The 23,582-nt window shown below is 43.2% G+C and overlaps 2 protein-coding genes across 5 annotated transcripts in view; one reads left to right on the top strand and one right to left on the bottom strand.

Moving 5' to 3' along the window:
* Positions 1-14,253, top strand: part of LOC133664971 (uncharacterized) — a 35,227-nt gene extending 20,974 nt beyond the window's left edge. The window contains exons 2-7 of the mRNA XM_062070074.1: positions 10,931-11,032; positions 11,139-11,266; positions 12,031-12,261; positions 12,420-12,708; positions 12,807-13,039; positions 13,129-14,253. Coding sequence (XP_061926058.1) covers positions 11,003-11,032; positions 11,139-11,266; positions 12,031-12,261; positions 12,420-12,708; positions 12,807-13,039; positions 13,129-13,345 — 1,128 coding nt within the window. The 5' untranslated portion in view covers positions 10,931-11,002 and the 3' untranslated portion in view covers positions 13,346-14,253. The remainder of the gene's footprint in view (positions 1-10,930; positions 11,033-11,138; positions 11,267-12,030; positions 12,262-12,419; positions 12,709-12,806; positions 13,040-13,128) is intronic.
* A 5,628-nt stretch (positions 14,254-19,881) lies between these two features.
* Positions 19,882-23,582, bottom strand: part of dip2a (disco-interacting protein 2 homolog A) — a 222,984-nt gene continuing 219,283 nt past the window's right edge. For 3 of the 4 annotated variants that reach the window (XM_062070065.1, XM_062070066.1, XM_062070067.1), the window contains 6 exons: positions 23,158-23,219; positions 23,013-23,070; positions 22,864-22,938; positions 22,591-22,765; positions 20,367-20,490; positions 19,883-20,293 (listed from right to left, as the gene is read on the bottom strand). In XM_062070065.1, the coding sequence (XP_061926049.1) occupies positions 20,041-20,293; positions 20,367-20,490; positions 22,591-22,765; positions 22,864-22,938; positions 23,013-23,070; positions 23,158-23,219 (747 nt within the window). In that variant the 3' untranslated portion in view covers positions 19,883-20,040. Of the gene's footprint in view, positions 20,294-20,366; positions 20,491-22,590; positions 22,766-22,863; positions 22,939-23,012; positions 23,071-23,157; positions 23,220-23,582 lie in introns of all 4 variants that reach the window. The other variant, XM_062070064.1, reaches the window with a different exon arrangement.

The raw sequence follows: 23,582 nt of genomic DNA, 5'->3' as shown, positions 1-23,582 counted from the left end.
TGCAAAATGGCTAAAAATGCCTGTAATATTGAATCTATGTAAGTTTTACTAGAATCAATTGTTTTTGTAAGGTTGGCAAATACAAAAATTAGGTTTTACACATAATGACATTATAACTTTAACACTCAATATGAAAGTTATTTAATTATAACTCCTAAGTACACATGAAACATGTCTAATAGCGTGAAAAAAATGATCTTTGTGAGTGTTACTGGAAACATTTTCTTTTGTAAGGTTTGCAAAGACACAAGTTAGTTTTTTTAACTCAATAAGTCAATATGACAGTTATTTAAACATAACTCCTAAACCACACCTGAAAAATGGCTAATAATGCCTAAAATAATGCATCTTTGGGAGTTTTACTGTAAACATATGCTTTTTTAAGGCTTGCAAACACAAAAAATATTTTTTTACTCAATATGACAGTAATGTTCTTAAAATCTTGAGATAATGCGAAAAAAGCAATAAAAATATATTCCAACATAATTCCTAAACCAAACATGCAAAATTCTAAAAATGCCTGTAATATTGAATCCATGTGAGTTTTATTTGAATCAGTCGTATGGTTTGCAAATACAAAAATTGGGTTGTATGACAAACGCAAGTTAGTTTTTTTTACTCAATGTAACAGTTTAGCTATATATATATATATACTATATATGAAAGTTATATAAACATAACTCCAAAACCAAACATGCATTATGTCCAAAACTGCCTGTAATATTGTATATATGTGAGTTTTACTAGAATCAGGGTTGCAAATACAAAAATTGGGTTTATGACAGTATACTGTCACACTCAATATGACAGTTATTGAAACATAACTCAAACAACACATGCAAAATGTCTAATAATGCCTGGAGACATGTATCTTAGTTGGTTTACTAGAAAAATGGTCTTTTGTAAGGTTTGCAAAGACACAAGTTAGTTTTTTTTAATTCAATATGACAGTATAACTGTCATACTAAATATGAAAGTTATATAAACATAACTCTAAAACCAAACATGCATTATGTCTAAAAATGCCTGTAATATTGTATCTGTGTGAGTTTAACTAGATTTAGTTGTTTTTGTAAGGTTTGCAAATACAAAATATGGGTTTTACTCACTATGACAGTATACTGTCACACTCAATCTGACAGTTATTTAAACATAACTCCTAAACCACACATGCAAAATGGCTAATAATGCCTGGAGATATGTATCTTTGTGAGTTTTACTAGAAACAGTATATTGTGTAAGGTTTAGTTAGTTTTTGTACTCAATCTGACAGTATATCTGTCATTCTAAATCCATCCATTTTCTTCCGCTTATCCGAGGTCGGGTTGCGGGGGCAGCAGCCTGGGCAAAAAATCCCAGACTTCCCTCTCCCCAGCCACTTCGTCCAGCTCTTCTCGGGGTATTCCGAGGCGTTCCCAGGCCAGCCGGGAGACATAGTCTTTCCAATGTGTCCTAGGTCTTCCCCGTGGCCTCCTGCCGGTCGGACTTGCCCTAAACACCTCCCTAGAGGCGTTCGGGTGGCATCCTGAGCAGATGCCCGAACCACCTCATTGGCTCCTCTCAATGTGGAGGAGCAGCGGCTTTACTCTGAGTTCCTCCCGGATGACAGAGCTTCTCACCCTATCTCTAAGGGAGAGACCCACCACCCGGCAGAGGAAACGCATTTCGGCCGCTTGTACCCGTGACCTTGTCCTTTCAGTCATAACCCAAAGCTGGGAACGTAGATCAACGGTAAATTGAGAGCTTTTCCTTCTGGTTCAGCTGATTCTTCACCACAACGGATCGATATAGCGTCCTCAATACTAAAGACGCCGCACCGATCCGCCTGTGGATCTCCGGATCCACTCTATCCTCACTCATGAACAAGACTCCTAGGTACTTGAACTCCTCCACTTGGGGCAAGATCTCCTCCCCAACCTGGAGATGGCACTCGACCCTTTCCTGCGCGAGAACCATGGACTTGGACTTGGAGGTGCTGATTCTCATCCCAGTCGCTTCACACTCGGCTGCGAACCGATCCAATGAGAGCTGAAGATCCTGGCCAGTTGAAACCATCAGGACTACATCATCTGCAAAAAGCAGAGACTTAATCCTGCAGCCACCAAACCGGATCCCCTCAACGCCATGACTGCGCCTAGAAATTCTGTCCATAAAAGTTATGAAAGAATCGGTGACAAAGGGCAGCCTTGGCGGAGTCCAACCCTCACTGGAAAGATGTCCGACTTACTGCCGGCAATGCGGACCAAGCTCTGACACTGATCATACAGGGAGCGACCTGCCACAATCAGACATGCCGATTCCTCATACTCTCTGAGCACTCCCCACAAAGCACATGTAGACTGGTTGGGCAAACTCCCATGCACACTCAAGGACCATGCCGAGAGTATAGAGCTGGTCTACTGTTCCACGACCAGGACAAAAACCACACTGTTCGTCCTGGATCCGAGGTTCCTCCTCTCCAGTACACATGAATAGACCTTACCGGGAAGGCTGAGGAGTGTGTTTCACGATAGTTGGAACACACCCTCCGGTTTCCCTTCTTAAAGAGAGGAACCACCACCCCGGTCTGCCAATCCAGAGGTACCGCCCCCAATGTCCACGCGATGTTGCAGAGTCTTGTCAACCAAGACTTCCCCACAGTATCCAGAGCCTTAAGGAATTCCGGACGGAACTCACCGAGGAGCTTTTTAACTACCTAGGCAACCTAAGCCCCAGAAATAGGAGAGCCCACCACAGATGCCCCAGGCACTGCTTCCTCTTAGATTAAGGAGGTCTCGCTTGGCCTGTCGGTATGCCCGCTGCCTCTGGAGTCCCATGAGCCAAAAGGACCCGATAGGCTCTTTCTTCAGCTTGACGGCATCCCTCAGTGCTGGTGGCCACCAGCGAGTTCTAGGATTACCGCCACGACAGGCACCAAACACCTTGCGGCCACAGCTTCAATCAGCCGGCTCGACAAGAGAGGCACGGAACATGTTCCATACAGACTCAATGTCCATCACCTCCCTCGTGACATGTTCAAAGTTCTTCCGGAGGTGGAAATTGAAACTCTCTCTGACAGGAGACTCTGCTAGGCGTTCCCAGCAGACCCTCACAATGCGTTTGGGCCTGCCAGGTCTGTCCGGCATCCTCCCCCACCATCGGCGCCACCTCACCACCAGGTGATGATCGGTAGAAAGCTCTGCCCCTCTCTTCACCCGAGTGTCCAAAACATGAGGCCGCAAATCCCATGACACAACCACCAAGTCAATCATGGAACTGCGGCCGAGGGTGTCCTGGTGCCAAGTACACATATAGACACCCTTATGTTTGAACATTGTGTTTGTTATGGACAATCCGTGACGAGCACAAAAGTCCAATAACAAAGCACCACTTGGGTTCAGATCCGGGTGGCCATTTTTCCCAATCACGACTCCCCAGGTTTCACTGTCCTTGCGAACATGAGCATGTTCTGTTGAGTACCCCAACAGAACAAGGGAATCACCCGAGGGAGCACTCTCCAGTACTCCCTCAAGGGAATCCAAAAAGAGTGGGTACTCTGAGCTGCTGTTTGCTGCGTAAACACAAACAACAGTCAGGACCCGTCACCCAACCCGAAGGCGGAGGGAAGCTACCATCTCGTCTACTGGGTTAAAGTCCAACGTGCAGGCTTTGAGCAACAACAATTGCCACCCCAGCCTCTCATTGCTTGCAACGCCAGAGTGGAAGAGAGTCCAGCCCCTCTTGAGAGAACAGGTTCCAGAGCCCTTGCTGTGCGTCGAAGTGAGTCCAAATATATCTAGCCGGAACTTCTTCACCTCGCGCACCAGCTCAGGCTCCTTCCCTACCAGCGAGGTGACGTTCCACGTCCCAAGAGCGAGCTTATGTAGCCGATAATCGGACCGCCAAGTGCCCTGCCTTCGGCTGCCGCCCAGTTCACACTGCATCCGACCTCGAAAAAATCTAGGTCCTCGATTTGTACTTTTCATAAAGGTCTTTGAGCTGCTCTTTGTTTGATTCCTCACCTAGGACCTGTTTGTGTTGAGGGACCCTACCAGGGGGCATAGAAGCCCTCGGACAACATAGCTCCGATCAGTGGGACACGCAAACCACAAAGGTGGCGGCACAGAAAGGGGGTTATATAAACATAACTCCAAAACCAAACATGCAATATGTCTAAACATGCCTGTAATATTGTATTAATGTGAGTTTTACTAGAATCAGTTGTTTTTGTAAGGTTTGCAAATACAAAAATTGGGTTTTACTCACTATGACAGTGTCACACTCAATATGACAGTTATTTAAATATAACTTGTAAACCACACATGAAAAATGGCTAATAATGCCTGGAGAAATGTATCTTTGTGAGTTTTACTGGAAAAAAAATATTTTGTAAGGTTTGCAAAAACAAAAAGTAGTTTTTTACTCAATATGAAAGTAATGTTCTTAGAATCCTGAGATAATGCGAAAAAAGCAATAAAAATGTATTCAAACACAACTCCTAAACCAAACATGCAAAATGTCTAAAAATGCCTGTAATATTGAATCCATGTGAGTTTTAATAGAATCCGTTGTTTTTGTAAAGTTTGCAAATACAAAAAAAACAGACACAAGTTAGTTTTTTTTTACTAATTTTAACATTATAGCTGCCATACTATATATCAGGGGTGTCAAACTCAAATACAGAGTGGGCCAAAAGTTAAAACTGAACAAAGCCGCGGGCCAAGGTTGAACAAATTATCCTTTTAATAGGGACCCAAACAAGTTTTGCATTGAATATTGAACAAGCAGGGCTTATATAACTTTATAGTGACATGCAAAATCGAGTTTCAAATAATAATAATAATAATTAAAAAATATCAATGGCATATCCAATACAATTTAAATAAAAATTGAATGCCTCTTTTCTATTTGCAGCCTTCTGAGGTAAATATCAACATTAACTTTTTCCACAGGCTAATACATTTGAAAATAAAATAACAATGAATAAAACAACCATTCAGGACTTTAAACTGCTCAGTTTGCAACACACTAATCTAATTTGATGTGCCCAAGCTAGATACCTGGCATCTTTTCTTGGAGGCTAGTTCTTTAATGTCGGGGCTCAGGCTTTGAGCTGAGGCAACTTTCATTATCGAACGAAGGTGTTCAACAGTCATATCTCGTACACCCAATTCTAACATCGTTCAGACCCAGTCACAAGATATGAGCGGCTTCAGTACGCATGCACAAATGAATGCAACGCATACTTCATCAACAGCGAATCAGGTTACACTGAGGGTGCCAGTATAAAAAAACTTTAACACTGTTAGAAATATACGCCACACTGTGAACCCACACCAAACAAGAATGACAAGCACTTTTCGGGAGAACATCCGCACCGTAACACAACATAAACACAACAGAACAAATACCCAGAATCCTTTGCAGCACTAACTTTTTCGGTACGCTACAAAATACACCTCCGCTACCACCAAACCTCCCCGCCCCACACACACACACACACACACACCTTGTAGCGTCCCGGAAGATTTAGTGCTACAAAGGGTTTTGGGTATTTGTTCTGTTGTGTTTATGTTGTGTTACGGTGCGGCTGTTCTCCCGAAATGTGTTAGTCATTCTTGTTTGGTGTGGATTCACAGTGTGGCGTATATTTCTAAAAGTGTTAAAGTTTTTTATTTGGCTACCGTCAGTGTAACCTGTATCGCTGTTGATGAAGTATGCGTTGCATTCAGTTGTGTGTGGGTGCAGAAGCCGCACGTGACATGAAACTGGGCCAGCACTCGTTTGACTAGCTGAAGAAAAAAAAATTCGGGAAGCGTGCTGGAGTCACTCCCGGGGGGGTTGGCAAGTATTAGATGTAGCGGTGAATGCGGTGTTACCACGGCACTGCCGCAAGGGATAATCGACGGTCCAGCTTTAGTGTTAATTTTATATTGCCTCAAGGGCCAAGTCAAATTACACAGCAGGCCAAATTCGGCCCACGGGCCAGAGTTTGACACCCATGCTATATATGAAAGTTATATATACATAACTCCAAAACATAACATGCATTATGTCCAAAATTGCCTGTAATATTGTATGTATGTGAGTTTTACTAGAATCAGGTTTGCGAATACAAAAATTGGGTTTTATGACATTTTACTGTCACACTCAATATGACAGTTATTTAAACATAACTCCTAAACAACACATGCAAAATGGCTAATAATGCCTGGAGACATGTATCTTTGTTAGTTTTACTAGAAAAATGGTCTTTTGTAAGGTTTGCAAAGACACAAGTTAGTTTTTTTTATTCAATATGACAGTATAACTGTCATACTAAATATGAAAGTTATATAAACATAACTCCAAAACCAAACATGCATTATGTCTAAAAATGCCTGTAATATTGTATTTGTAGTTTAACCAGATTTAGTTGTTTTTGTAAGGTTTGCAAATACAAAATATGGGTTTTACTCACTATGACAGTATACTGTCACACTCAATCTGACAGTTATTTAAACATAACTCCTAAACCACACATGCAAAATGGCTAATAATGATCTCCAGGCATTATTAGCCATTTTACTATGTGTATCTTTGTGAATTTGACTAGGAACAATACTAGGAACAATAGATTGTGTATGGTTTAGTTAGTTTTCAGGATATTCCTGTTATGAAGACATGGAGGTCTACTTGCATTAAAAAAATGTTCACAGCACTGAAACAAGAAATCTTTAACATCAATATTTATGGAACATGTCCACATGTCTCAGCTGCATTACTGCAACGCTTTAACCAAGCCTCCATTGTTTTCTACATGGATAGTTGATTGACAGTTGGTGCCGTGTGGCACCGCCAGGTAGGGTCAAACCATCATGACATGGGGGAAATTCTGGCTTTATGGTAATGAATGGAATAGCATACTTGATTAGAAGTTCAGTTTATGAACTTACATTCATATTTTGTCGAAGTATTATTTAATAAAAAATATTTATATAGGATTTTTGAATTGTTGCTATTTTTAGAATATTTAAAAAAAATCTCACGTACCCCTTGGCATACCTTCAACTACCCCCAGGAGTACGCGTACCCCCATTTGAGAACCACTGCCTTAGGAGACTAGATGTAAACAGAGTAAAGAGAGAGCGAGTGAGGTGGCCATTCCAAATACTTTTAAAATACTACCCATATTGGATACTGTTTAGGAACATAAACTGCATTTCTTGACTGTACCAGTTGCTGGTGACAAAGTCACAAGAAAACGTTGGATGATCAGCATGGAAGGTGATGTCATCTGCGAAGGCGTCCAACCTAGCTTCATCTCAGGGCTTGCTGCCCTTCTTGCCACCTACTATGTGTTCAACTTGGAATACCAAGAGGAAGGTGCTCGGACATTGGAATTTGTTCAAAGGTAAATCCTCTTGAAACTGTTAAATACTGTTAGGATATTTTGCCCCGTTTCTCACCTCTATTCAGGAATTTGACTTGTCATTTCCCCCAATTTTGTGCCTTAAATCAATGACTCTTCTGTTCCTTTGTGGACTTTCTTATTAGGGACCGAAGCACCAGTTTGACTCTAGGATACAGAGAAGGTAGGTAATGTGCAGGTAAAGATATGTTGACTGGGTCAAAGAAGGAAGCACCTGTTTGACCCCAGGATGCAGAAAAAGTAGGTAATTTGCAGGTAAAGATATGTTGACTGGGTGATGGCAGGAAGCACCAGCGTTACCCGAGAATGCAGAGCAAGTAGGTAATGTGCGGGTGAAGATATGTTGAATGGGTAAAGGCAGGAAGCACCAGTGTGACCCCACTATGCAGAGAAGGTAGGTAATGTGCGGGTGAAGGTATGTTGAATGGGTGAAAGAAGGAAGCGCAGGTGTGGTCGAGGCAATGCAGACAAGGTAGTTATGTGCAGGTGAAGATATGTTGTATGGTGAAAGAAAGAAGCACCAGTGGACCCCAGGATGCAGGGAAGGTAGGTAATGTGCAGGTAAAGATAAGTTGAAAGGGTAAAGGCAGGAAACACCAGCTAGACGCCAGGATACAGAGAAGGTAGGCAATGTGCAGGTAAAGATATGTTGAATGAGTAAAGGCGGGAAACACCAGCTTGACTCTTGGATACAGAGAAGGTAGGTAATGTGCAGGTGAAGATATGTTGAATGGGTAAAGGCAGAAAGCACCAGCGTGACCACACTATGCAGAGAAGGAGCTCATCCACCCCCGGGGCCTTGCCACCGAGGAGCTTTTTAACTACTTTGGCAACCTCATCCCCAGAAATAGGAGAGCCCATCACAGATTCCCCAGACAATGTTTCCTCCTAGGAAGACGTGTTGGTGGGATTGAGGAGGTTTCGCTTGGCCTGTCGGTATGCTCGCTGCCTCTGGAGTCCCATGAGCCAAAAGGACCCGATAAGCTCTTTCTTCAGCTTGACGGCATCCCGCACTGCTGGTGGCCACCAGCGGGTTCTAGGATTACCGCCACGACAGGCACCAAACACCTTGCGGCCACAGCTCCAATCAGCTGGCTCGACAAGAGAGGCACGGAACATGATCCATTCAGACTCAATGTCCAGCACCTCCTTTGTGACATGTTCAAAGTTCTTCCGGAGGTGGAAAAAGAAACTCTCTCTGACAGAAGACTCTGCTAGGCGTTCCCAAAAGACTCTCACAATGCGTTTGGGCCTGCCAGGTCTGTCCGGCATCCTTCCCCGCCATCGGAGCCAGCTCACCAGGTGGTGATCGGTAGAAGGCTCGCCCCTCTCTTCACCCGAGTATCCAAAACATGAGGCCGCAAATCCCATGACACAACTACAAAGTCAATCATGGAACTGCGGCCGAGGGTGTCCTGGTGCCAAGTGATCACTGGTGCCACATATGGACACCCTTATGTTTGAACATTGTGTTTGTTATGGACAATCCGTGACGAGCACAAAAGTCCAATAACAAAGCACCACTTGGGTTCAGATCCGGGTGGCCATTTTTCCCAATCACGACTCTCCAGGTTTCACTGTCGTTGCCAACATGAGCGTTGAAGACCCCCAGCAGAACAAGGGAATCACCCGAGGGAGAACTCTCCAGTACTCCCTCAAGGGAATCCAAAAAGAGTGGGTACTCTGAGCTGCTGTTTGGTGCATAAACACCAACAACAGTCAGGACCCGTCACCCAACCCAAAAGCGGAGGGAAGCTACCATCTCGTCTACTGGGTTAAAGTCCAACGTGCAGGCTTTGAGCCGGGGGGCAACAAGAATTGTCAACCCAGCCTCTCATTACTTGCAACGCCAGAGTGGAAGAGAGTCCAACCCCTCTTGAGAGAACAGGTTCCAGAGCCCTTGCTGTGCGTTGAAGTGAGTCCAACTTTATCTAGCCGGGAACTTCTCCACCTCGCGCACCAGCTCAGGCTCCTTCCCTCCCTGCGAGGTGACGTTCCACGTCCCAAGAGCGAGCTTATGTAGCCGATAATCGGACCGCCAAGTGCCCTGCCTTCGGCTACCGCCCAGCTCACACTGCACCCGACCTCTATGACGCAGCCCATGAGTGGTGAGCCTATTGCAGGTGGGACCCACGTTGCCTCTTTGAGCTGGGCTCCATGGGCACCAGTCGCTCGCCATCTTGCCCCACCTCTGGGCCTGGCTCTACAGGGGAGCCACGGTGACCCGCGTCCGGGCGAGGAAAAAATCTAGGTTCTCGATTTGTACTTTTCATAAAGGTCTTTGAGCTGCTCTTTGTCTGATTCCTCGCCTGTTTGTCTTGGGGAACCCTACCAGGGGGCATACTTGCCAACCCTCCCGTTTTTAGCGGGACAATCCTGATATTCAGCGCCTCTCCCGACAACCTCCCGACAGAGATTTTCTCCCGACAAACTCCCAGTATTCAGCCGGAGCTGGAGGCCACGCCCCCCCCAAAAAAAGTCTGCCGCAGCTGCGATTGTACCTGACCAGCCTCCGGGTACAAGTACTGGAGTACCAATTGCTTGCCAGGGAAGATCTTCCCCAGGAAGCAAGGATTGACCGGTTTTGGGCCATGCTAGGGAGAGATGGAAGATTCCACACTCTCGTGCATTTGATGAAAGCACTTTTGTGCGTGCCACACAGCAATGCATCATCAGAGAGGGTGTTCAGCATGGTTAGAAAAATAGTGACAGAGAATAGAAAGAGGATGGACAATTCAACCCTTAACAAAGCATTGTACTTTCAAGTACAAAAATGAGTAGATGAGTGGTGTGTGTGTGTGTGTATATGTGTAAAGGGAGAATCCCGATATTCAGCGCCTCTCCCGACAACCTCCCTTCTCCCGACAAACTCCCGGTATTCAGCCGGAGCTGGAGGCCACGCCCCCTCCAGCTCAACGCGGACCTGAGTGGGGACAGCCGTTCTCACGTCCGCTTTCCCACAACATAAACTTGCCTGCGTCATAACATCTACGGCTTTTGGGAGTGCACAACAAGTATTAGTAGACGCAGCAGAAGAACGAGGAATACAGCCATGGCGACGCCGAGCAAGATGAAGAAATACGCTTGCAAGTTCCAAAGCGAATGGAAACAAGAATTTCAATTCATCCAGGACAGTTCGAAGGGGAAGGGGTATGTTGCCTGTAAATTTTGTAGAACAGACTTCTCAATTGAACACGGTGGCCGAAATGATATAATCATTCATGAACGGAGAGCGAAGCACAAGGCGGCGGCAGCGCAGCCTTGTGGGCCACCTCGCAAAATGGAGACCCGATGGTGTAATATATGCCGAGACAAAGATGACTATGCTGATAGCTGCAAGCAACATCCCATTCTCATTTGCGGATGTTTACAACAAATCCGTGAAGAATATGTACCCGGATTCAGAGATCGCTTGCCAGTACTCAAATGGCAGAACAAAGGTGACTCAAATAGTGAAAGGTAAGTGGTTTTTTTTTAGTAAGCAGCAAGTACAGTACAGTTAGTAGAACAACTGTGTTTTCATTACTGTGTATTTGATAGGTGCCATTGCCCCGGAATTGGACAAGGAAGTGATGGAACTTTGCCAAAACCAACCCTTTGGTCTGATGTGTGATGGAAGCACAAGCAGAAAGACGGATAATAGTATGTATTTTGTATTTACACTTCTCTTGTAAAGTCATGTTGTGGCTGCTGTGAAAATTGCTTTCTAAATATATTTATATATATATATATATATATTTTTTTTAAGGAGTTTGTGATATTGGCCAGGGTTTGCGATCCGAAAACTGAGGAGGTGGTGACGAAGTTTCTGCACATGCCAGTGTGCAACATTGGCACAGCAGAGAACCTCTTTGAGTCACTGAACACAGTGCTAAGGTAAATGTAAAGTCGCTTATGTGTAAATGTAAATATATTACAATATGCTAGGACAGTGGTTCTCAAATGGGGGTACGTGTACCCCTGGGGGTACTTGAAGGTATGCCAAGGGGTACGTGAGATTTTTTTTTAAATATTCTAAAAATAGCAACAATTCAAAAATCCTCTTTAAATATATTTATTGAATAATACTTCAACAAAATATGAATGTAAGTTCATAAACTGAACATCAAATCAAGTAGGCTATTCCATTCATTACAATGCAATATTCAGTGTTGACAGCTAGATTTTTTGTGGACATGTTCCATAAATATTGATGTTAAAGATTTCTTTTTTTGTGAAGAAATGTTTAGAATTAAATTCATGAATCCAGATGGATCTCTATTACAATCCCCAAAGAGGGCACTTTAAGTTGATGATTACTTCTATGTGTAGAAATCTTTATTCATAATTGAATCACTTGTTTATTTTTCAACACATTTTTAGTTATTTTTATATCTTTTTTTCCAAATAGTTCAAGAAAGACCACAACAAATGAGCAATATTTTGCACTGATATACAATTTAATAAATCAGAAACTGATGATATAGTGCTGTATTTTACTTGTTTATCTCTATTTTTCAACCAAAAATGCTTTGCTCTAATTAGGGGGTACTTGAATTAAAAACATTTTCACAGGGGGTACATCACTGAAAAAAGGTTGAGAACCACTGTGCTAGGAGACAGACCACCAATAAGTAATGTTGTGCTTTGTTTATTCCTAGTGACAGAAAAATTGACTGGAGAAACGTTGTGGCATTTAATAGTGATAATGCCAATGTCATGAAGGGGAAGCACAATTCTGTTGTCAGCAGAATCAAAGACATGCAGCCATCCCTAATTGACATGGGATGCATCTGTCATCTGGTCCAGCTGGCCACAGGATGTGCCATTAAGGCTCTATGCCAGCCTATTGAAGACATCCTCATCAGTATATATGCTCACTTTGACATCAGGTAAGCATATTGATATGCCGCATGTTACACTTGCACATAAGTTAAAAGAGAGCCTCTGTGCTACAATTTGACAGTTATTGGATGTCATCTTGGTTCCCTTGCTTTTCACTATTTAACAATATCTTTCCCATTTTTTTTTTAACCTTCCTCAACTTCAGTGCCAAACGTTGCGAAATCTTCAGAGAGTTTGTGGAGTTCACAGACTCAGAAACTCTGAAGATACTCCGATACTGTGCAACCAGGTGGCTCAGCCTGCTGACTTGCATAAACCGGGTGCTCAACCAGTGGGATGCACTGCAGGCATATTTTGCCAGTCAAGAGGATGTGGAGAAGCCTGGCAAGGTGAAGATGCTGGCTGAGCATTTAACCAGCAAGAAGACAAAGTTCTTCTTCCTCTTCCTCTCCCAGGCTCTGACACCACTGGCAGAGTTCAATGTTATGTTTCAGGTCAGCCAGCCTATCAAAAGATTAACTTAAATAATTATGATAATAAATAATGGTGTTATCATCATTTTTTAAATAACTTATAATCAATGTGTTTTTAGGCTGAAGGAGTGATGGTTCATCGGCTGCACCGGGAGATGACCAGCCTGGTGAAAAGAATAATGGGAAGATTTCTCCCTGCCAGCCTTCTTGCTGATGTCCCACTGAAGGACATCAAGTTCAAGGATGCCAGCCTACAGTTGCCAGACAACGAACTCTTTCTTGGAGAAGCTGAACAAAATTTCTTGGAGGACAACATGGATGAACTTTCCTCCTCTGTCCCAATGATGATGAAGTAAACATGATTATTGTGTTATCCAAAGCTAACTAACTGATATCCCATCATACAATGGCTGTAATTTTTGATCTGATCATGTGTCACAGGGCAGTGAGAGACATTTTTGTAGCTGTGACCACAAAGATGATGACTGCATTCCCCCTCGACAACATCATCCTCCAAAACCTGATTGTGTTGGACCCAGAGTCACGGCATCAGTTTTCCACAAACTCAGGTGCATCCCCTTTTTTAATTGATGGCAGTAGTTGTTTAATAATCAATTTCAGAAGTTATAGAGCAGGGGTAGGGAACCTATGGCTCTAGAGCCAGATGTGGCTCTTTTGATGACTGCATCTGACTCTCAGATAAATCCTAGCTGACATTGCTTAACACGATAAGTAATTGAACAAGAGTTGTCAAACAACGCGCCAGTGAGAAAGATTTATACCAAAGTTGGTTTCGTTCGGGTATAAAAACTACGACTTGGTCAACAAAAAACGAATTGCCGTATGCGAATCACGCAGTTGGAATATTACAGACGGAGACGCAACAACTTCCAACTTCGTTCGACATTTGAAGTTGCACAAAGAAGGGTAAGTTTTGAATGTAAGCTAACGTTTATTGGCTAAGTAACATGACTTTTATTTGCTGTGTAGTTAAATCAGTGAGGCTGTAAAGTCACTGCTAACGTCATAACCATAGACATCTTATAAGTAGACGCAGCATCGAGCGCTACTGCTTACTGGCGCAGACGAGACGCGGGGCCGCCATCTTGGAGTGGTGATCCGCTCCACTCAGTGCAATTCATTTGGCAGGAGCAATGAACTGTCAGCGCATTTAATTCATTTTACCTCACTGAATACCACTCATTTTCACGCGCTTTTTTGTCATACGTGTAGCTATGATAACGGACACATGTTTTATTATTCATAGTTTGCTTAACAGTAATAGAATATTCTTATATGCTATAAGTGACCAGACGTCCGAGATCAAAACTGGGAATATAAGCCCAGAGAAGGGGGAAAAAAACGGTCAGCTATTTTTAAGTTGAAGAAACAATATAATTAGGTTATATATACATGCGTATATCCTACATAAACAATGTATGAATACATTAGATATCTATATATCTTATAGACCGTATCTCTGTTGCTGCAGCAGCAGAGAGTTTATTCTGTCTTGACACTTTGTATTGATATTTTGTATTACATTCTTCCCTTAAATGATAATGTTTACAGTGATTGTTATATATGTATTTTTTATGTATGTCGCTTTGGATAAAAGCGCCTGCCAAATACTTAAACATATATAAACACCTGAAAGTCTTTATATCAGCTAAAACCACCAATCTGTTTCACTGGATTCAGAATAAAACCAAATGCTGCCTTACCCAACAATGTTAGTATTTGAATATTGTTACTTGAAGACTTATTCCTGGTTACAATTATACTGTTAAGAAAGTATTGTCTTATATTTTGCCTAAAATGAGAATGCATCATAATCAGTGGCGGCTGGTGAATTTTGTTTTAGGTGGGGCTGAAAGTTTGTAAACCAAACCCCTGTAGGGGCGTCATCCTCCCCCAGAAGATTTGTTTGTGATTTTCATACAAATATTGAAGATCTTTGCTCCTTCTTAACTCTGTGGTAATGTTATTTTCATAAAATACAACCAAAAGTACATTAATGTTAAATCTTACTTGTGAAAAGTAATCCCCCGATTCCTATTTTCAACAGTCCGCTCATTTGAGCAGGAAAACGCTGAACACCAACAACATCTTTGTTTTCTACCTGTCAACTGTCAGTTTAGGCTGCTCGCCGGCTCCTCATCACCACTTCAAGATGCAATTTGCTCGCGTCACAGCAACCAATACTGCGTCTATTTATAAGATGTCTATGGTTATAACATCATTTCAAACACAGCAATATGTTGCGTCCACTGCAGTTTGCTTCCTTATTCATACTTTTTGTCAAGTGATTTTTTTAAGCAGGGTTGCATGAGGTACCTACACTTAACGTTACGTTAGTCAATGTATCACACACAGTAACATAACGTTAGACGGCGGTCAGCAGCACCGCATATTTTAGCCACCTACAAAAAGACAAACATAGTCAAATAAAGGTCAGTTAAAATGTATACTATATTAAGAATATGTGTACATATTGCATAGGGCCCTGACATCTAAAAAGTACAACTCTGTTCATTGTTATGTTCATGTATTTGTTATGTTTTTCATGTGTACGCACACATAAACACACATACAGTACGAGATGAGATCAATGAGATAAGGTAAGAACAGAATAGAAACTGCTGTGGAACTAGTTACAATGCAATATGCCATGGAAATACAATGTTAACACTTTTGTACAAATAAGTACAGTTGCACTTGTTTTTGCAAATGTGTTTATTCTGTAAAGGAATGAGTTAAATGTTTAAAATTGTTTAAACTATTAAAATGACTGGTTAATAGTGCTATTATGAATTGCAATGTCAGTACTATTTTTTTTCCGGCTATTTAAAATGCACTTGTTTTAATAAATAAATACAGCGGTTTAAAAGCATACACAATCTGTGTAAAAATATTAGTCTGTGGTTAAAAGGACTTGAAAGGACTCGAAACTCAAAATGCAGGACTTGTGACTTGACTTGAGACTTTCCAGTCTTGACTTTGGACTTGACTCGGGACTTGCCTGTCTTGACTCAGGACTTGACTCGAGACTTGAGGGCAAAGACTTGAGACTTACTTGTGACTTGCAAAGCAATGACTTGGTCCCACCTCTGCTAACTCGTGGTTATAAGCAGATGTATGGCAAAATATGGTGGAAAAAATCTAAAAGAAATTAGAACTGAGTTCTAAAATGTGTTTAAATTCAGATTCAGTCTACTCTAAATGTTGATATATACATTTTGTCAGGAGAATCGGTTGTAGTATAAATAGCCCCCTTTTTTTTTAACCAGATCATGCTCTGCATGAAGAGGCACATCCATCCATTTTCTACCACTTGTCCCTTTCGGGGCCGTATGTAAAATTTCAATTAATAAAGGACAGTGCGTTTTGAATATAATTTTACAACAAATGGAACCCAAGCTCCGTCATTGATGAGAGCAAACGTTCCTCTAGAACAGGGATCCCCAAACTTTTTGACTCGGGGGGCCGCATTGGGTTAAAACAATTTGGCCGATGGAAAAATGCATTTTTAGACAATATGATTTGCCTGAGCGGCTAGGAGACACAGAGAGTAACAGGCAGTAGAAAATGGATTAGAAAGGACAGATTTTAAAAAAATTATTTAAAAAATAAATGATAAATAATAAATGGGTTATACTTGTATAGCGCTTTTCTACCTTCAAGGTACTCAAAGCGCTTTGATACTATTTCCACATTTACCCATTCACACACACATTCACACACTGATGGCGGGAGCTGCCATGCAAGGCGCTAACCAGCAGCCATCAGGAGCAAGGGTGAAGTGTCTTGCCCAAGGACACAACGGACGTGACTAGGAAGGTAGAAGGTGGGGATTGAACCCCAGTAACCAGCAACACTCCGATTGCTGACACAGCCACTCTACCAACTTCGCCACATATTTTTTAAACTTGGGACTTAGTGGCCCAGATTTTGGACGCTGGCGGGCCGTAGTTTGGGGACCCCTGCTCTAGACGTTTTGTCTGGTGGTCCGACCGTCCAAGGCAGTGCAGCATTTATATTTGGTTCAATCCCTGGCAGGAGTTGTTTGCAGGAACGTTTAATTAAATGTTGGAATTAGGTTACATTTGTTATTTTGCACTAATAAAAAAATATATATTATTGAAAAATGTATTTTAGCCCAAAACATGCGTTATTATAATATCATAATAAATAAATTAAAGTTTTAGTCAAATAGTGTAACAATAATTTCACAAAATGTCTTAATGGAAGGGGGGCTCCAAATAAAATGATGCTTACTTTAGAGAAGCGTCACAATTATTTTCCCATTTTTGAAACTTTAGCACATAATCGTTGTTCATAGCCTCATGACTGTCTTGTGCTTCAACCGCCCTCTGGGTGTTGTTGACGCACACACACGTTTTAAGTTAAAATCATTATTTTATTCATTAAGAAAACATGTTATGAAAATAACAACTTACCGTCTTATCAGACAAATGTATTTCCACTCTGCTTCTTGCTTGCTTTCTGTCTATTCACCCTACAGAATAATAATAAAAAAACAACTTTTGTGTGTCTATTCCCCGCAATCTGAGTACATTTCAGATGGTTTACGGGGGACAAATATACATCACATATTTAGCTGATTCAGTCTCTTATCAGGTGGTTGACATGGAAGCTGTACATCCTTGCAGCATGCTGAAGGCCAACATGAAGTCACGGGGAGTCATTATGATAAGGGGGGCTCATGCAACGTGTTTCTCATTGGACCCCATTGGCACTTCCACTGGCACACATTCATTACAGCTGGCATTAAGAATATGAGGGAGTGTTTAAGAACAGCTGACACTTAAGGGGGAAAAAAAGTGGTGTGTGTTACTTCCTGCGTGTTCCCACAGCTTGACAAAAAAATGATGTTCAACCTGAAGCAGGCATGAGGAAAATGAAAACTTAAGGCATCGAGTTCATGTAAAGGGAACACCAATTAGATTACAGTTTGGAGCGCTGCAATAATCCAATGGCAAGCCATTATGAGTCAAAATGGAGTGCAGTACTCTGTTGCAACCAGCAGAGGCGCTGTTGATTTAGTCTGAGCTCCACTTACGGGCAGCATTATTCTGCTTCAGAACCTTCAGAGGGAGTGTCTCTCATCGCATTAAAAATATTTTTAAAATTATTAATAGATTAATAGAGCAATGGCGGAAATGTAATCGAATGAAGCTACCCGATGCTAGGAAAACAAGCACAAGCACGATTGGGCAGTGGAGGGAGCCACTAGTGTCACAAACTAATGACTTTCTGGACTGTACACATCAAGATGGATCTTCCAGGCAAGTCGAGGTCCTCACATGTTGTACGCCACATATATGGGGTTCACATGTTGTACGCCACATATATGGGGTTCACATGTTGCACGCCACATATATGGGGTTCACATGTTGTACGCCACATATATGGGGTTCACATGTTGTACGCCACATATATGGGGTTCACATGTTGTACGCCACATATATGGGGTTCACATGTTGTACGCCACATATATGGGGTTCACATGTTGTACGCCACATATATGGGGTTCACATGTTGCACGCCACGTATATGGGGTTCACATGTTGTACGCCACGTATATGGGGTTCACATGTTGCACGCCACATATATGGGGTTCACATGTTGCACGCCACGTATATGGGGTTCACATGTTGCACGCCACATATATGGGGTTCACATGTTGCACGCCACATATATGGGGTTCACATGTTGTACGCCACATTTATGGGGTTCACATGTTGCACGCCACATATATGGGGTTCACATGTTGCACGCCACATATATGGGGTTCACATGTTGCACGCCACATATATGGGGTTCACATGTTGCACGCCACATATATGGGGTTCACATGTTGCACGCCACATATATGGGGTTCACATGTTGCACGCCACATATATGGGGTTCACATGTTGCACGCCACATTTATGGGGTTCACATGTTGCACGCCACATTTATGGGGTTCACATGTTGTACGCCACATATATGGGGTTCACATGTTGTACGCCACATATATGGGGTTCACATGTTGTACGCCACATATATGGGGTTCACATGTTGTACGCCACATATATGGGGTTCACATGTTGTACGCCACATATATGGGGTTCACATGTTGTACGCCACATATATGGGGTTCACATGTTGCACGCCACGTATATGGGGTTCACATGTTGCACGCCACGTATATGGGGTTCACATGTTGTACGCCACGTATATGGGGTTCACATGTTGTACGCCACGTATATGGGGTTCACATGTTGTACGCCACATATATGGGGTTCACATGTTGTATGCCACGTATATGGGGTTCACATGTTGTACGCCACATATATGGGGTTCACATGTTGTACGCCACATATATGGGGTTCACATGTTGTATGCCACATATATGGGGTTCACATGTTGTACGCCACATATATGGGGTTCACATGTTGTACGCCACGTACATGGGGTTCACATGTTGTACGCCACGTATATGGGGTTCACATGTTGTACGCCACGTATATGGGGTTCACATGTTGTACGCCACGTATATGGGGTTCACATGTTGTACGCCACGTATATGGGGTTCACATGTTGTACGCCACGTATATGGGGTTCACATGTTGTACGCCACATATATGGGGTTCACATGTTGTACGCCACGTATATGGGGTTCACATGTTGTACGCCACGTATATGGGGTTCACATGTTGCACGCCACGTATATGGGGTTCACATGTTGTACGCCACGTATATGGGGTTCACATGTTGTACGCCACGTATATGGGGTTCACATGTTGTACGCCACATATATGGGGTTCACATGTTGTACGCCACGTACATGGGGTTCACATGTTGTACGCCACGTATATGGGGTTCACATGTTGTACGCCACGTATATGGGGTTCACATGTTGTACGCCACGTATATGGGGTTCACATGTTGTATGCCACGTACATGGGGTTCACATGTTGTACGCCACATATATGGGGTTCACATGTTGTACGCCACGTATATGGGGTTCACATGTTGTACGCCACGTATATGGGGTTCACATGTTGTACGCCACGTATATGGGGTTCACATGTTGTACGCCACGTACATGGGGTTCACATGTTGTACGCCACGTATATGGGGTTCACATGTTGTACGCCACGTATATGGGGTTCACATGTTGTACGCCACGTATATGGGGTTCACATGTTGTACGCCACGTATATGGGGTTCACATGTTGTACGCCACGTATATGGGGTTCACATGTTGTACGCCACGTATATGGGGTTCACATGTTGTACGCCACGTATATGGGGTTCACATGTTGTACGCCACGTATATGGGGTTCACATGTTGTACGCCACATATATGGGGTCCAGCTGGTCCGCCAAGAAGCCGTCCCTCAGGTGCATGCGCTGCTTCTCCCCCCGAGAGTTAATGGGGATGACGCCGGGGTCGACCACCACCACCACGCCCACGATCAGGTAGTGCTCCTCCAGGACTACGTTGGTGACCAGGGCCACCAGGTCCAGGGCCGCCTGCTCGGACCCCTCCAGCTCCACCACCACCACCAGGAGGTTGGTCCAAGTGAACACGGCGCTGATTCACGAGACGTAGAGGAGATGTTGTGTAGTGCATGGACACAGGATTGTGTTGGCGAGTGCAACCTCACCATTCAGCTATGCTCTTGTGAGAGCGGATGACGGAGGTCTCGATGTCGATGGGGTGATACCTCATCCCTCGCAGCTCCAGGGTCTCGTCAACGGAGCCCACCACATAGAGAGCGTCGTGGCGTTCTAAACACACACAAACATAAATTAAAGCACGACCAGTCTATTACCACAGCCAAAGATCCTCTAACAGAATCACTCTGCTGTTCTTAAGGTCGTACTGAGAAAAACACTAGTCAAAGATCCTTTATATCATTATGCTACAGAGGATCTTTGATATGAATTAATATTGATATTATCAGTGGTTCTGCTGGACACTATCATGACAAACTGCAGCCTAAATTGGCTATTTCCTAATGGCCATGATTAGACTTACAGCTAATTAATGAAAAAATCAGTACCTCATGAAATTTGAAAAAGAGTCAAAAAGATAAGATTTGTACCTGGCCCGCCACATCATTTTAGTGGGGCACACCACATTTTTTTTTATGTGGCCCTCCATGTCATTTTGATGTGGCCTGCCAAGTCAAAATGTGCTGCATGCAATTGCACGTGTCCACTTTAATATTATCTGAATATGCAACAAGGTGTTCCAGGAACTCTTTTTTTTTTTTTTTTTTTGTTATTTAAAAATGATGGTCACACCAACAATAAAAAATATTAAAATCGAACAAACGCAAATTGTGTAACGAGGCTATTATATGTTTGTATTCATATTTATTCACTGTTGCATGCGGCCCTCTGAGGGCGTGAAAAGGAGTTTGACACCACTGAGCCTTTAATTGATCTCTTTGTATTACTTGAACTTCTGAAATCAAATAACTTTTGTGCAATATTCAAATGTATAGCGATGCGAGCGTCAGACTGGCTCGCCAACAAAATACTCAATCTCATTTTTCACTTAAAAGAAAAAGACAACACCACATCTTGGGAAGGGAATGGAAAACAGGTTTCAATGTACACTGTATTGCCAAAAGTATTTGACCACCCATCCAAATGATGAGAATCGGGTGTCCTAATCAATAAAATCTAGCACTTAGGCATGGAGACTGTTTCTACAAACATTTGTGAAAGAATGGGCCGCTCTCAGGAGCTCAGTGATTTCCAGCGTGGAACTGTCATAGCATGCCACCTCTGCAACAAATCCAGTTGTGAAATTTCCTCGCTACCTAAATATTCCAAAGTCAATTGTCGGCTCTATTATAAGAAAAAGGAAAGTTTGGGAACAACAGCAACTCAGCCACCAAGTGGTAGGCCAGGTAAACTGACAGAGAGGGGTCAGCGCATGCTGAAGCGTATAGTGCAAAGACTTTCTGCACAGTCAGTTGCTACAAAGCTCCAAACTTCATGTGACCTTTCAATTAGCCCACGTACATTACGCAGAGAGCTTCGTGGAATGGGTTTCCATGGCCGAGCAGCTGCATCTAAGCCATACATCACCAAGTCCAATGCAAAGTGTGGGATGCACGTCGCCACTGGACTCTAGAGCAGTGGAGACGCCTTCTCTGGTGTAATGAATCACGCTTTTCCATCTGGCAATCTGATGGACGAGTCTGGGTTTGAAGGTTGCCAGGAGAACGGAACATTTCGGACTGCATTGTGCCGAGTGTCAAATTTTGCAGAGGAGGAATTATGTTGTGGGGTTGTTTTTCAGGAGTTGGGCTTGGCCCCTTAGTTCCAGTGAAAGGAACTTTGAATGCTCCAGGATACCAAAACATTTTGGACAATTCCATGCTCCCAACCTTGTGGAAACAGTTTGGAGCGGGCCCCTTCCTCCTCCCACATGACTGTGCACCAGTGCACAAAGCAAGGTCCATAAAGACATGGATGACAGTCTGGTGTGGATGAACTTGACTGGCCTGCACACTGACCTGAACCCGATAGAACACCTTTGGGATGATTTAGAACAGAGAGCCTTCTCGACTAACATCAGAATGTGACCTCACCAAAGCGCTTTTGGAAGAATGGTCGAAAATTTCTATAAACACACTCCGCAACCTTGTGGACAGCCTTCCCAGAAGAGTTGAAGCTGTAATAGCTGCAAAAGGTGGACCGACATCATATTGAACCCTATGGGTTAGGAATGGGATGGCACTTCAAGTTCATATGTGAGTCAAGGCAGGTGGCCAAATACTTTTGGCAATATAGTGTAGCTAAAGTGCTCCCTTGTACACCTTGTTTTGTGTGCCGGGTGACCGAGGGGTGTGGTGTAAGAAGTGTGCCCACCTCCACTGGCATCGGTCAGCTCAGTGCGCCGCAGGAAGCCCAGGTAGCCCGTCCTCGCCCACACGGTGTGGGTGTCCCCGAAGCTGAGCTTGGTGTTGAAGTGGTCGGCGTGCAGCGCCTCCTCTCCGTACACGGTGTAGTAGCCTGTGGCGTTGTGAGGACTGCTCACCCAGATCTGGTGTCATGAAATAAAACACACACCAGAGGAGGAGCACTTCATGTTTGGGAGGAACAAGCAGAATTAAAAAAAAAACTATGTTATTTGCAGCTCACCTCTCCAAGATGAGAGTCTCCCAAGGGTCCTTTGGTCTCGGTGTTGGCAATGATCACCTTGACTCCAGGAAGGATCTACAATTCCAAGACATATTTAGAAGAAAGAGTAAGTCCTTGGCTCAAAATGTTTATGGTGTGTGAAGCTGTACCTTGCCAGACTCCATCAGGGGTAAACTGTGCGGGGACCCCCTCTCCACCAGGCGAACTCTGGTGAAATGCCAAAATAAAAAAAACATTTGCATGAAAACAAGTTGGAACGGTCTAAAAAAAAAAAAAAAGCACCAGTGGGCCCACCTGTCATGCCGCAAAGCCCTCATGTCCACGTAAACCGTGGTGGGGTCCGGTCCTGCAGTGCCCTGAGGGACGACACAGACACACAAATGTAGTATAAACATTTTCAAGTTGGCATGAACAATTAATGCACCTTGTCATATTTTTAACCTCGATTAAATTATATTAGACCGGGGGTCGGCAACCCGCCACTCTAGAGCCGTATGTGGATTTTTATCGCCGCCTTGGTGGTTTCCTGGAGCTTTTTCAAAAATGTATGAAAATGATAAAATATGGGGGGGATATATTTTGTTTGAATATGATTTCTGTAGGAAGACAAACATGACACAAACCTTCCTAATTGTTAGAAATCCCACTGTTTATGTTATACATGCTTCACTGATGAGAGTATTTGACAAGCGTCGTTTTCTCCTACTTATTTTGGCAGA

Source organism: Entelurus aequoreus, linkage group LG14, assembly GCF_033978785.1.
Source record: "Entelurus aequoreus isolate RoL-2023_Sb linkage group LG14, RoL_Eaeq_v1.1, whole genome shotgun sequence".
Classification (NCBI taxonomy): domain Eukaryota; kingdom Metazoa; phylum Chordata; class Actinopteri; order Syngnathiformes; family Syngnathidae; genus Entelurus; species Entelurus aequoreus.
Note: the sequence above shows the minus strand (reverse complement) of the source record. Positions and strands in the feature narration are given on the sequence as shown.